The sequence below is a fragment of the Trachurus trachurus genome, assembly GCF_905171665.1.
Source record: "Trachurus trachurus genome assembly, chromosome: 18".
Lineage (NCBI taxonomy): Eukaryota > Metazoa > Chordata > Actinopteri > Carangiformes > Carangidae > Trachurus > Trachurus trachurus.
The window spans coordinates 28,734,757-28,750,928 of record NC_139909.1 but is presented as its reverse complement, the minus strand read 5'-3'; the positions used below and the strand labels follow the sequence as shown (position 1 = coordinate 28,750,928).

The following is a 16,172-nucleotide window of genomic DNA, read 5'->3' as shown; positions in this document are numbered from 1 at the left end:
GAGACAGATGTCAGCCAATGGAGCACAGTCATGTTTATGAGTCATCATAAAGGGTCAGCACATTACTTCTGCCTGAGGGTAGCCTTACTAATCTGTAAAGTGCATGGGGGAGCATGCACACATAGCACTACTACAAAGTAGAAAGAGTACTCTGGCAGATGACAAATGAGTTAGTGCAGATACTCACATTCCTGCGATATATATACTGTATATATATATATATATATATATATACATACACACACACACACACACACACACACACACACACACACACACACACACACACACACACACACACACACACACACACACACACACACACACACACACACACACACACACACATACACCAGTAGATACAAGCAAATTGTATTCAGCTCTATGTATTATGCACAATACAAGATGTATCAATTTCTGTTTTTATTGTTGCACCTTTTTTTTTTTATCAGCGCTGCTTTGCCTTTCTCATTCTTCAACGTGATGCTATTTCCTCACAAGAAACACACACAACTCATATCAAATAATTATCCAGACAGCAGCTCAAATGAAAAAATATGATGGATTGCCACTGCGCCGTGACACCGCCACACAGCACGGGGCGCACGACGACACTCTTAGTGGTAATTGTAACATTTTTATCCCATTACAACTGATGGAGCGGATCAAATTGCAAATTAATAAAATCAATATTGTATCTGCGGCATGTGTCCATCGATTTAGCACACTCCTCTGCCATTATTAATGCCGTCTCCGGTTGTGCAATCTCGCCCCGGCTTATAAAGATACGGAAGAAGTGAGCGGTAATCTATTCGGAAAAGGAAAAAAAAAAAAAAAAGATGCTCCGCAAGCAGAATGCAGAAGGTGGCAGGGACGGGTGGCGGGGCGAGTGAGATTGCGGCACCACGAGGAAACAGGTGGAGCAAATAGAGGAGGGTGGGTGGGGGGGCAGTGAGAGCACTTAAAGGACAAAATCTGAGTGAAAAGAGAGGGATACTTGGAAGAAAAAGAGTATTAGGGAGAGGCTGTCAGTGGAATACAGAGTCCGGACTTGGAGCGCTGAAGGAGAGTTGGGAGTCACGGGTGGCTGCTTCTCTTATTAAACAGTCAGATCCTTCACTCTGTCTCAAGAACTCAGCAGAGAGACTGGTGTTAAAAGCCCATCCACAATTGAGCTGTTTTGTGAAACCATACCTCTACACCCTGATGATTTGTCACCAATTACTAACCAGTTTGACCTCTTTTTTTTTTAAAGGTAGATATCAACATGCTTTGTCAGTTGTGTGTATTATTAATTATGTAAGATCGGTAAAGTTATACAAAATTTAAGCGAGACACAGCGACACAAAGCTCTGCCTCTAAAATGTGTCTCATTCCAGCCATAAGGATCTGATTGCTTCCTCTGGGAGGTAAGAAGATAGTCCACTGGGCGGTCACAAATGAATTGCATTCACACCCGGCTATAAAATGCATCTCGAAATGCGTCTCCAGTGACCGCTAGTGATTACACTTTGGTTCCCCACTCAAGATACAAATAAACGCCTACATGACTTCTGTAATGTTTATGCGCTGCCAGCAGAATTTCTTCTTCTTTTTTTTTTTTGTGCTACTGTACGATCGCTCTGGGCAAATACTTCTACCACACAAGGTGCAGCCGCTCTCCTCCCCAGTGCACCTCTAATAGGCGTCCCAAATGTTAGAGCAACAAAGCTGCCAGAAGCACTTCTCCAACAGTATTGAATGAACGGCCCGTGTTTTCACTTGGGCTTTTCTGGAGGAAGATGAGGATATTATTAGAAATGAACGCGGAGGTTGGAAGTTAAGGCAGATGATGGGAATGGGGATGGATCCGGACGAGGCAGCAGACCCAACATAATGTGATAAATATCCCCAATAAAGGACATAAGTGGCCTTACAGAGGAATTATGCTACATTTTTAGCTTAATGAAACAGCTTTGCAGTATTTGTGATGGTTAAAGCAGTGTAAGGTGAATATTTGTGTTAATATAAGTCTTAAATAGTTCTATCTTCCGACAGCAATCACTTCTATAGAGTGTTTGGTCTGAAACACGGGTCTGTCAGTCACTCTGCTCTGCTGTAAGCCGAGGAGAAAACTTTCCTTGTATCCTACAACCTTTATCCAATGAGGAGAGAGAACGGCATAAAGGGGCGGTCCTCTCTGTGTGTGCAGCCAAGGGATGCGCGTGAATGTGGTGACGTAGGGACGAGGGCGGGGACTGCTAACTCCATCTGCTGACAGGAAGTTAGACAAAACCACCGGATCGCTTACTTCTGCTTTAAATCAATGACTTGTAACTAGTTCCAGGGAGAATGGAGCTCTCTGCCTTCCACCAGCGTCTCTTGGCTGAAAACCAACCTGGTAAGATCAGAGCCCCTGACCCGGTGTCCCAGCTCTCGTCTCTGCGACACCACGACACAAACGCGCTACATAACCCGTCACATCTGTTTATGATGGATTAGATTACACAAATATACACATCATAACGTATATGATATGATGTTATCCTCCGCTGCATGGATTGATTTCTTGGCGGCTTCGTTAAAAAACAAATGCACAAAACAGAGAGCAGAACAGCGGAAAAGCGACCGGACATGCAAAGTTTCCCTTTAAAGATTTTAAGAGTCACTCCTGCATCAGTTCCTAGAAATGGAAGTCAGGGAAGTCAACTGACTGGGAACGCTGAATTCCCGTCAGACAGGAAGGCGAGTCCTTTCTGTCGCTGAGGTCAGGACGCACAAGGAAAAAAACAAGATTCAGCAGTGGACAGATGACACTTTTGCAATAATGTCCACCACATACATTTGGAAAAGAGACATCATTTTTGCTTGAGTGGAAGTGACAGGATCAGAAGGGGATCCCAACCCAAACTAGTGGGTGATCAGGAGGAAAGTAAATGTGGATTGGGCAAAACAAGATCAAATAAATAACCCCAGTGCTGTTCAAGAGCTTTTTGGCGACTTGATTAAAGTTGTCTTCTGCCCATTACATGTCAGCTACTGTATAAGCGCTGGACATGGACATCTGAGAGAGACACTGACACTGGGCGGCTGAGATAGTAAAAATGTGGATACTGCAAAGAGCCAGGTATAAAGGAGCCATCTGTCAGCTCTGGATCACAGGTAGAAATGATTTTTTTTACTTCCCAACATGAAAGCTCCTGTCACAGACTACTGAGGCGGCCACGTCACGACATCAAATGTTAAAAAAGGAGGAGGTTTTGATTTGGAATTAGGAGAGTTCACATGGGCCCAGCAGCTGCAGACTACACAGATACAAAAAACCAAAAAAAACCCATGAGTGAATATTTCCACTTTTATATCGTCTCGGAGCAAACTGTGCGATATGTCAGGATTTTGTGCAGACGTAATTATTCTGACTTTTCCAAAAGGTCAGGAAACACAACGCCGGAGGTCATACGGCCATGTCCGTTCCACTTCCCCCGGCCTCACCTGGACTTCCTCTCTGCATGCTCATCCTGTTGCCCCCATGCTGATCCGTCCAGTCCCGGCCCAAATGTTTCCCACTCGGGTCATGAGACGGTGCTGTTTTATCATTTCTGTTTCTCTTAACCTGCCACTCTAATCAAACCCTTCTTTATTTACTCCTGTCAGAAACGCCTCGGTGGCTTGAAACATTAACTGGCATCCAGCGAGCTGAACTGAACTGGAAAACAAGTGCGTTTCATTTTGATGAAAGTCAAACAGCCCTTTCTTGCCGCCGCAACAGAGACACGACATGATCAGACATGATTCCTCAAAGATATTAAAAGTGCTGTGAACTGGGGGAGCTGATGGGAAGGTTGTGACAGGCACCATCTAAAAATGAAACACAGCTAATACTATCTCTGACTGAATACATTAATGGATACGCACTGTTATTCCTTTTAGCATTTTGTTGAAAACACTATTCCCCACACAGCAGCGTCACTCTGGCTTACAAATCCACATCAGTCTCAAATTATTTGCCCGCCGTATCACTTTAAATACGGTATCTATGGCGTGTACGTGGGATTCCTTTACTTTATCATCAATAAATTACATAACCAATATTCCACAGGGGATGTTCGATGTGAAGATGGCGCGATGCTGACACAATTGATGCCGTACGGGATGAGGAAAATGAAGAAAACGTCCTGTCGGTGGCAACAAAAGACTTGAATGACTGATAAAGAAAAGGGGAAAAAAATGTGGCGTCAATGGGAAAACGCTGCATCACACTGATATGCTGGATTGTTTTTCACATGTAAACAACACTGTCAATAATATTTCCCGTAATCATACAGGGTGTTGTGTTATCACTCGTCCTCACATCTCCTCCTGCAATCCTTATCCGTCCCGTTACGATGGATGACACATTTGATATTTTGGACATTTGGAATATTACTAGCATAGCATGTTGATTGTGTTGTTGATGAGTCACTGCTGTTAATGGGAGTGATGATGGGTCAGGACTAGGAGTGTTATTGTGAGTGTGAGAGAGACTGGAGACTGAGTACGTACTGTAAGGTACACATTCATACTGGACTTCCAGGTATTTGTAGGTTCCGGGACAGGGGTCGGGAAAGACATCGGGTCCGGCCACCACGGCACACTGGGTCCGGTTGTTACATCTGAAAACACAGGGAAGGTCATTTCAGTTAAAATGAACAAAGCACAAATATCAACCGCACACAATCGCATCACTCTGATTGGCCACAGCATAGACCACATTAGTTAGATTAGTGGTTAATGAAGTTGAAGATTATGAAGCTCTAGTGGTTATGAAAGAGATCCATCCATCCAGTGTGTTCTCTTTGATATATATGAACTGAGTCAGGATTTCTTTATTTGGTATTTTAAAGGACTGATCCAACACTTTTACACATCAGCTTCAGGTTAACTGACTCCGATATTATGACTCAACCTGTAAAATATTGCAGTCTGGCAAAAAAGAATAGTGCTTAAGACAGACATTAAAGACCCAATGAAAAGACACTGTCCAGTTGCCCTCAGTCGCTTTGTCTTTGATCTCGTATTTGAATATGACTCTTGTAAGTCCCCCAGCTTTATGGAAGTGCACCACTAAAATGACTGGAGGAGGGAGGAGCGCTTCCAGCCAACAAGGACCAGATGAGAGGCCAGAGTGTAGAGACGTACAGTACAGTGGGGTCAAGTGCTTTAAAGACCTAAGAGCTCACAGTATACAGCATATCTCTGGTCGACAGTCACTGATTATTAGGCTTCACATTTCACATTATTATCATCATGAGTATTAGCTTCACTATATTTTCCTGTATTATAATTGAAATTCTCAATGAGTAGCAGCTATTACAGCTTAAAAACAATTAATTCAGGGTTATGAATCCATTATTGACACTGTCAATGGATTTAATTTGTGTTTTAATAAAGTGAGAAAACACATCATAATGCATTGAAACAAATATATCTGGAGGAGTTGGTTGCTGTATATTGGTTTGTATAAGCTGTTTTAAGAGGTTTATTGTAACGTTGCCTTACACTGGATTTATAGTCGAGCACAGACTGCAAGAAAACAGGACTTAGTTTCCACCACCACCCAGATTAAGGCAACAGAAGTGAATACACAGGGATTGTGCACAGGAGCAGTGTGAGTGTGCGACATGATGAAGTTCACTCTTTTTTTTTTTTTTCTTTTTTTTTCCAAAGGTTCAGAAATCAGCATGGTGGTTAAAACCTGTTGAGGAGTAAAGGTGAAAGTCGTACACCTGCTGTCAGACACTGAAAGCAGGTACAGGTCACACTGCTAATACCACATGATGGATGGTGCAGCGGTGCAGTGGTGGTGAAAGGGGGGGGGGGGTGTAGACACAATCAACTGAGTGCGAAATCGGCTCTAACGTGAAATGTAGGTCTTCATTAAAAAACACAATTACAGTGCCGGTGGTGTTCTCATGTGCCATTCTGGTTTTGGCAGTCATCAATCAGAGCCCCACTTCATATGCACAGAGAGGCCTCTCGCTGCACATAATAGCAACACTTATCTCACAACATTAACTCTTACACATTTTGTCAAGTATTGATCTGTCCGCGCTCTGTTTGCGAAGCTGAAAAACAGGATATGAAGGTTGGTCTGAGCTTCTCTTTGAGCTGCCTGCTGCAGTACACAGCATGGCCATCCATCAAATCCATACTCGTTTACCACACTACCATTATCTCACAATACATAAAGAGGTATTTATTCCGTCGCGCGGCCGTTCACAGTGTAAGTCTTGTGAAGGTCAAGGCGGGGTCTGACACAATGATTCATACGCCACAATTAAAGGATTCTCTACACCTTAATTAACATTGATTGGCTGCCGACTAATCAATGGAAACCAGTGAGGGACAAGCAAAAAAGGGCCCCATCTCATTTCAAGCCAGGCCGGTAATGAGATATGGTCTGCCGAGTCTCTCCCATGTGAGCTTTATGGGTTCATGAACCCGGCCTCACCCTCCCTCACCTTCTGTCACTCACTCACTCACCCGCGCTCGGCTGTCTGCGGCCTGCGAAGAGTTAATTCCCGGGCAGTAAATGCCAGTCAAATAAATAAGGAGGTCAAGCTCATGAAACTGAGAAACAATTACAGAGGCATGCCGCCTCGTCTCCACGCCACCGCTGTCTCCTCCTCGCCACCATGTTGCGGTTTATTCTGTTTAGAACCGGGAGGGTTTTGTAATCAGCGGCTGAGAACACAAGTTAAGATTAAGTGTCACATAGAATTAGACGCGAGATGGATAGAGGAGATGTAACTAGCCAGAGGTTTTTGGCGGAGACACAGACACAGACACGGACATGGACATGCACATGCAGTTCATTGGCTAACAGCCTCCACGTAGCTGTTCCTCTCTGTTTCTTACTGAAAACTGGACAGCTGAAATTCTGAAATGGACAACTCAAATATATTTTGTCGTCCATCCTTCCTCTAGAAGTCAAGCTGGGACCAAATCTACAATTTTAATCACAGATTTTAATAACTTCCTCTTGAGGGATTAAACATCATAATGTGTATTTACCGTGGATTGCAAACTTAATCCCAAGCCTTAACATCAATCTTGACCCACATTCAAAAAATCCCCTTTATCACTGCTGTGCATTTTTACTTCTGCACACACAGCAACAAATCCCCCCCACCCCCCTCCCCTCTCAGATCGCTTTTCCTGTTAGTGTCCTGAAGGCACCTATAGGCATTGTGAGGGAATAAAATAAGGTGGAGAAATAATTACAATTAAATGTATTAAGCACAAATCAATGGCGGAGTAGGTAGAGGGAATCGATCGTGGGAGAAGCTGCCCACGCCACGTGCCACGACGACTTCACAATTACCAATTAGGGGGGTAATCAGGATTTCATCAGACACTTGGCTCTGATGGAGCCCCTTTGAACCGGCAGGTGGGGGCGCGAGGGAGGGAAATGGATTCCCTTTGACTGATGTGTTCACATATGTATGCAGTTTACATCCGCACTATAGGAGGAAGTAGACAGCAGGTGGTTGGATGGTTCTGCCGGCTACACGGACTGAAGCGCCGCTTCCACGAGCAAACCATATACAAGAGGATGCATACAAAGCTTGTTAATTCTAGTGTTACCAACTCACTACTAGACATACAGTGACAGCAAATGATGAAGGATTACACTGTCGTCTGGATGAAACACTCTACACGAGTGAAGATATTGAAAAAAAAAAAGGACAAAAAACTTGATTTTGCTATTTCCGCCCACCGATGGCACTCTTCCTATCAGGATTCTGGGTTTTCCTCCCTCAGAGCTTTCCTTTTTCCCTCCTGTTCCCTGGTCTGCTGTTTGTTCTAACTGGCAGACTGGAGCTCAGACTGCCAGCTGACAGGGGGAGATGTGGCACAAAGCACCACAGCCCTATGTAAGCACTAACTGTAATCACTATAATCGCTGGCTGATCCCACTGCTGCCTCTGATGGCAGTATGTGGGTTGAGTCACTCAGTCTGCTGACCTCTGACCCCAGGACCAAAATAAAATAATATGAATGAATGAGTGAATCAATCAATCAATCTTTGAATAAGAGAAAGAAAACAAAAAAAGCCCAAGATAAGACAGGGAGAGTGTGGTTACTGTCGAAGCTGGACAGATTTGTCCACATCGGAGAGTAAAAAAAGATAAAGACAAATGCTTCAGTGATTTATATCAGGAGGAAAAAATACAAACCAAGTGGAGGGAGAGAAAGGTTTTTAAAGTTCAGGTAGGGAAGAAAAAAAAAGAAGAGAACCGCAAAGCTGTGCTGAATCTGCTTCCAACATGCCAAATTGCTTTGAGTGATTTTCCATAGAATCCATATCAAAGAAGTTTGCCTGAAGTAAGTCAAATAAGAAGGGAGACGGTTCAGCTGGCGTTCTGCACGGAGGGGACGTCTCTGGAGTTCTCCCTCACTTCCTATATGTTTGATGAAACAGTCCCTGTCAGGGAGCGCAAACTCTCCGTTTGCTTTCAGTTAAGAAGAGCAAACACATCCAAACTGCCTCACCTCCAAGAAAAATACACACACACACACACACACATGCCGCTATCAAAAAGAGAAAAGAGATGCACGGGCGCTTCAGGGACCGAGGGGCGAGCGCCCAGACAGAGAGCATGTTGGTATTGTTTTGTTTTATGTGTACACTGTGTGTGTGTGTGTGTGTGTGTGTGTGTGTGTGTGTGTGTGTGTGTGTGTGTGTGTGTGTGTGTGTGTGTGTGTGTGTGAGAGGCTGTGCACACACTTGTAAGAGTTTGTATTTGTAAGAGAGGAGGTGGAGGGGAGTGTGAAGGGATGGGGGAAAAAAGAAAAGAGAAAAAAAAGTGAGGGATGGGTCAATATCCACGTCCCTCTGTTGGGACCCATTACGCTTTAGTGATGGTGTTTGCCACCCATGGTCGACTTCATTCATTATCTTTCCAAGCTCCACGCCGCAGCATCCATCTTCTCTCATTCAGCCTGTCTCGTGGAGCAGCACAAAAAAAAAAATCTTTAAAACTCCCATGAAAAGCTCAAGAAAAAATAAAACACTACAAGAAGAAGGGAAGCTCTGGCCTTGAACACTCCGCATTTCGCTCTCGAGTCAAACCGAGAAGTATTAAAGGGCAACAGCTGAGTGTCAATTAGTGCAGCTCCTTTACAGAAAGAGGAATTATCGGTTGAGGTCCCAGCGGAAGCCTATTGTTCACGTAGAGAAGCTTGTTAAGGCGTATGTATCAAGTTTTCTGTTGTCGAGCCGCCGCAGAGTGTAATATAATGTATCTTTTTATTCACTATGTTCCAATTATTTGGAGTTACTTTTGAAAAGATACCCCAAGCTGGGGATTATCAAATAAACTCTAACAACCATGCTAATGCTCTCTAAGTGCTCGGGAGGGTTGGGGCGCGTGCGATTGAATTCACGGAAAACCAGCGCTGATTTAGTTAACTCCTCCTGTACAAGCACACGGATCACCAAACCCAACCAGAGGCGCAAGGAAGGGGGGGATGAACATATTTGGTAACACTTTACTTGTCACCTATCTTTATAATGCATTATAACATACTTACAATGAGTTATAACACAGTTATAGCACTGTACAACTATAGTGAAATGATTGTAATCCTTTATAACTACAATCATAACACACTATAAAGCATTTTATCATGACTTATAAGGTCAGGTATTATAATACATTATAATTGTTAGTAACTCGCTGACAATGCCCACATTGATAATGCATTATAAATATATAATGTGTTAATTGGCTTATAAACGTGTATAACTATCATTACATTATAAACACTCATGAATTATCACAAGGCTTTATAACAATAAGCATAACCCAAATGGTCCCGATCAAGAGTTTACATACCCTCAAAGGTTTGGTGTGATAATACACAGACGGACCGACACAGGCAGGTTTAAATGGCTACAACACACCTGGGACTTGTTTGCCTGTACTGTAATTTGTGTCTGCGTATAAAAAGTGAGATTCTGGGCTCTTGACAAACACCTGCACATTTCATCCACTGCTGACTTTACTGGATTCTGAGCGAGTGACTATCAAAAGACCTGAGGGAGGAGATTGTTCAACTTTATAAAACCGGAAAAGGATACACAAAAGATATCCGAAGATTTAAGGACGCCAATCATCGGTGTTCAAACTCTTATAAAGATGTGGAAATTGAGGGGTTCTGTTGATACCAAGACAGGGTCAGGTAGGCCAACAAAAATTTCAGCCACAACTGTCAGGAAAATTGTTTGGGATACAAAGGAAAAAAACACAAATAACTTGAGCTGACATCCAGGCTTCTGTAAGGAAAAGCAGTGTGGATGTTTGGAGATGCACAATAAGCAGGCATTTGAATAAAATTGGGCTGCATGGTTTGAGTTGCCAGAGAAAGCCATTCCTACGCCATGCCTGTTTAAAATATGCCAAACACCTACAAGCCTCAAAACTTCTGGAAAATAGACTGCAGGTTTGAAAAGGAGTGGAACCAGAAAGATGTGAGTTTACCACACCTCTTTAGCCGGCTGCTTACTTACTTAAGCTTGAGGCTAGCAGCAAGAAGCTACTTAGCAACTAACCTCACCAAGCAAACGATATCTCTGGTCCTCTTCCAAGTGGGGCATATTGGGAAAATGTTTTGCAATAGTATGTGTAATAATATGTAAATATGAGACAGACAAATGCAAATATAAACAGCCTGAGCTTTAATGTGCTCTATACTATAAGGAGATATATAATACATCTACGGTATGTATAGAGTAGGGATACTTTATTCAGTGAAGTGCTTTATTGGACACAAAGTATAAAGTCCTTTTTTTTTTGTTAAAATAATTGCAGTGGACCACCTTATTGTATTATTATTACAGTGACTATACAAAACATTATACTGTAGATATATATTTTTGGGATATATATCTTATGTTGATGGTATTTCTGTGGTGTTAAAAACAACAACATATGCCGAACCAAACTGAAAACCGTGACTACAAAACTGTGATACCGAAACGTGGATTTTGTGAACTGTTCCACCCCAGAGGAAATATTAAGGAGATATACCAGTTCAGCAAACATGACATGCCAGTCAGTCTGTTTTAGCCATTCTCTGTGTTAGATACATGTTCAGCCTACACAGAGCTACTTCACACCTGTATACGGGAGAACACCTCTAACCAATAATCTATAAATACTTACTTTATTCTACTGAGTCCACCTGCAAAATTCAGTCTATGTTTGGAAGCTACAGCTTGTTTCCCAAAACACTGAGGGAGCTGTTCAAGGCAGATTAAAAAAAGCTGCGAGAGGAAGACTGGAAATGAATGTATGCAACATACATTGAATGGCCGAGTGTGGGTGTGGAGGATTTAACATGAATCACTGAAGGGGCTCACTGTTCTCAAGTACTTAAGATCACAGAGTGTAGCGCCGCGCAAACACAGATGAACACGTACATGTTTATTCCAGCACACTCACGCACACACACACACACCTCCACATTCAACAGATGATCGATAAACGTGACGGAGAGACGAGCGGATTTCAGATTAACACATTGCTGCATCTCCTGCCTACCGGGTGGCATTAGCAACATGCCACAAACCCAAAGGAAAAAAAAATAAAAATCATCAAGCTCTGTCAGACTGTTTGCACAAACACTATGGTGACAAAACATCAGCCATATTCCTTTTTTTTTCACAGGATTAAGTGTGTGGAACTAAGTAGAAATGAATAAAGCACAGAGTGAGTGTTCAGTAGGGAAGATGGATGTTTATGTGCAGGAGCTGTATGAATGACCTTTATCAGGCTCTATTAAGTATGGAATAAGAGTTACATTAGGAGTGGTCAAACAAAGGTCAAGACTGATCATCTCTCATGAACTTTTCTTACATAAATTCAGTGCTAGCCCCCCCCCCCCCCCCCCCCCCCTCCAAAAAAAAAGAAGAAGAAGTGAGCATCTTGAGCTCGTTTTTTCCCTCCTGACAAGCGTAATCCCTCTTAGCCATTCACACAGATTAGTAGCTTTCATAAGATTTTTACATCACACAGTTTTCCCTCTCTCTAATATTGTATTTGGGAGATAAGCTGCAGTTCACCCCAATGCAACAACAAGCTGAGGGGGAAAAAAAAAAAATCCAGTGGCTGAAAAGCGCCACGACTCTGGATGGAGGGAGATGATGAACTGGAACACAGACTTCTGGAGGATTTGAAAAATGTAGAGTTCATACTGAGAGGTTCCGGCGGTGGGGGGGGGGGGTGACATACGGATTGGTCCACAAGGTCCTCCGCCTGGATCTGGGCTGAGAGACGACCTAAAGCGAAGTGCCAGCTCAGCTTGATAAACACATGCTGGAACGAGTGGGCACTTTCTCCGAGGTGATGACAAAAATAATACTTTGTAACCGAGACGAGAGATCATGCTTGTATATGGCTCAGAGTGATGGATGAGACAAATATAAACAATGGTCGCTGCGTTTTTACTCCTCCGATTCGCTCTATTTGTACGTTCACCCACCGACTGAAGATGAAATCCGATACACGGCACTTTTTTTATTACCACATCCTTTAACAGAAGGCATGTATCCACTGCTATTTTCAGAGCACTTTAGAGGCTGTATATTCAATAATGTGTGTTCAACAGTGTCAACTACATGAAAACAGTCTGCAGGGGAAAGACTCATGTCTATGGCTGCGGTCACTAAAAGTTCAAGTTGCAGACATTTAGTCCTCCAGTCGATTGAATGCAACACAGCAGCAACCCACAGGTTTCTTTTTTCTATCAGCGAGAACATTTAACACATGCACATTATAATTACACATCTACTTTAGCTCTTCATGTGTTCATTATACTTTTTCCCAGTGATTTGATATAATAATCCAACATTAAGAGTTGTTTTAGAGGTAAATGCAGAGTCTGCTTGCTGAAAAACTGTCCCTGAAGGCAACGCACAGCAGCGGTTTTGCATGTATTTCCCTCTAAAACAACTGGTAACGTTGTGTTATTATCTCATAGCGTGGTGAATGTGCAGGTCACAACTTGTCCACCAGAGCGTTTTGGAGTTGTTGGATTGTGTATTTGATGAGTTTGATGAGGGAAACCAAGAAATCCCATAATGAGCCTCCGTAGCGTAGCTCTGAGCAGCTCACGGCTCTGCTCCGCCGTTCTAAAAATAGCTTGCACCGACAATTAAAGGTACTGTAACAAACCTACTGTTATGACTATAGGGATTATGGCAATGGGCCAATTTGACACAATTTTGAACTATTCCATTTTACAATATACTACCATGTAACAATCACTAAATAAACCATGTATAATATCAATGTGTGCTGTGTTGTAATTGTAAACACCATATAATGTTGCTTTTTGTCGGCCGAAGAGAAAAGAAGCAGGAGAGCCAGTTGCTGCTACTTTGTCAGACAAGGCAGAAGGATTCAAGGGCAGGTCACACAGAGGTTACGACCTCAGGGGATGCACTCCTCCCAGGATGAGCGCTGCTTCTTAGGGGAATGCTTTTACTTCAGGTTGGCTGCTCTTCTCAGTCGGTTTAAACCAGGGGAGGTTTCGTGGGAGTGGAGGAATTTGAACTGACACTGACGTCGTTAAGAGCACACTTAAAATACATGTGGACTTACATCAAGACAAACTAAAGAGTCTTATTTATTAACAAGACTGATTTTTACCTGTTATATTATCTCTCATAGGATAAGATATGATTTGCTTTTATATTTGTATATTATATTAAAATACATTGTAACACTTTATAATAACTACACACTATCAAGCCTTAGCTAATACTTAATTCATCATTTAAAAACCATATTTCCTACATTGATACTAATTAGTGTGCAATTTATTAGCAATTATAAACGTTTTTAAGTCTCGATTAATTAGCTCATCTATAATAAAACGTCTATTAACACGCTCACTAACCCATTAGTCCATGTCTAAATCATTGCATGTGTAAAGTGCAGCATAAATCTACTAACACGCACAACAGTGCATTAATCATTTACTCACACTTTGTAAATGATATAATACTTGATTTATAAATCTGAAGCCTTCATCAACTGAGTATGAAAAATAATCATTAAACACATTATTAACTGATGCTTTATAGTGTGTAGTCATTATGAAGTGTGTTACTAAATAACAGCTAAAACAAAAGAGAATCCAATGTGTTTGCAGAGCAGTTGCAGACTAGCATACTGTCTGTATCTACACACCGTACGTTCTGCTGCTTTTGTTTTTTTTTCGGTTAAAAATACTTGATTGTATTTACATAAGCCCCTGTGACGAGGAGGGCCATTGTAATTCCTAAGCAGAGAATCCTGAATAGGACTGGGGCTCTTGTTATTTTGATGGAGCAGTAATCCAGCTGCAGACAGATCAAACTTGCTCCGCTCGCCTCTTTGAAATTAATCCATCTCTTTTGGTGCCACAACAGGTATTAGGTGATGCAATTTTTCTCTCCACCTGAAAGGTCAGTCCGTGATTCTGCACATGCTGTCGACATCTATCTGGCTGTGTGCACCGAAATTCCATTAAAGTATAAATTTGGCGCATGCTGGGGAGTCCTTGGGGAGTTTGATGCCTCCAAATTCAACATGAAGGAAAGTCCTGATGTAAATAAATCCAGCAGAGCTGCTTTAATAGCATGGAGTGCAGCTGGAGTTTATATTACAGATGTATTGTTTAAATTATGCAAAGAACACTTGGCCCTATAAGATAATTAATTTAGAGGAGTGTTAGAGTTCAATTGTATTTTTTCACACGCTGATAATATACAACCATTCTTTTCCAACACAATAGAGCTCATGTAATGAATCCTCTCTGACATCAATGCTCGGCCCTTTTTCATACATGCATTCACATGTACAGCTTATCTCTGCTTTCAAGGCTGGGACTCGGAGAGTGGCCGTGTGGAGCACACACACACACACACCACACACACATACACAATACACACACACGAGTGTCTGTCTCAAAAGGGCAAAGATAAACTTGGCAGAACAATCCTCAGCCCCATTTCCTTGGATGTCTGCAGATACACATCTTGAAAATTTCGCAGCTCCAGAAGAGAGTGAAGAACAATGTTTTGTTTAAACTTGATAGTGATTCCAAGTTCTGCCAATATTAGTTTAAATATCGCTCTGGCAGACTCCTTCTCACACACACACACACACGCTGAACCACGACCTTGTAGCCAGCGTGAAAATTCCAATAAATAATGCATCATCTGATCATCTGCACTCTATTTTCTTTGTTTTATACTGTGAATCAACTGAATCCGCCGCTAATGTTTATTGAAATAATACAGTTTCCACACAGATGATCGCTCATTATTACCGTCTCTGCATTTACACTGCGGTAACAATCAGGAAAAAAAAATAAACTGGCTGGGGAGCAGAGCTGTGTAAATGATGTTATCATGCACACAGACATGTATGATTTAGATGATGCAGCAGCCACGACAAGTGACTGATTAAAACGCCAGCTCAAGGATTCTGTCATTACACCCCCCCCCCCCCCTCACCATGACTGCTCCCATTCAAGACGAGGCGAACGGGGATTTCTGACAACTTAGCATACAAACTGTGACAGTTCATAAGATCCAATATAGAAGGATTCTCTGATCATTTCCCATGAGGTGGCCGTTCCCCTTCAGTTGTGATCAGTAAGTAACCCGTCAGTTGTCTGGGAAGCTTTCCATTTTATTTCATACAGCGAAACACACTGTTTAGCAACTGCAATAAAAGTCTGGACCTGAAAACCGATAGGAGGCTGGATGTGATCTGTTCTGTGTGCATGAGTCTCCAGGCAGGAGGTCTTTTTTTATTTTGAGATAGATTGTTACTGAGTCAAATGGGTGAAAAGAAAAAGTTATTTCCACTAGCTTCAGGACAATAGTTCATTAAGACATGTTTTGAAATCTGTTGCCATGAGAAGAATAGGCATTGATTGGAAAAGCACTTTCCCTCCCCCTGCCCCCTCCTCCTCCTCCTCCTCTTCCAGGCATCCACACCATGAAACTAATCTGCTGAAAGTCATATTCATTACCCAGGCTTTAATAACACATTTTTTAAATACATCTCTCCCATTAAAAAGTAAACATATAAATAAAGCTCGGCGTGTGATTTTAAATATGTGTCACTGTCGAAAAAACAAGAAGCGTCTAA

The 16,172-nt window shown here is 42.3% G+C and overlaps 1 protein-coding gene across 1 annotated transcript in view; it reads right to left on the bottom strand.

Moving 5' to 3' along the window:
• Positions 1–16,172, bottom strand: part of LOC311002080 (adhesion G protein-coupled receptor L3) — a 224,850-nt gene that overhangs the window by 101,286 nt on the left and 107,392 nt on the right. The window contains exon 5 of the mRNA XM_083993299.1: positions 4,522–4,631. Coding sequence (XP_083849425.1) covers positions 4,522–4,631 — 110 coding nt within the window. The remainder of the gene's footprint in view (positions 1–4,521; positions 4,632–16,172) is intronic.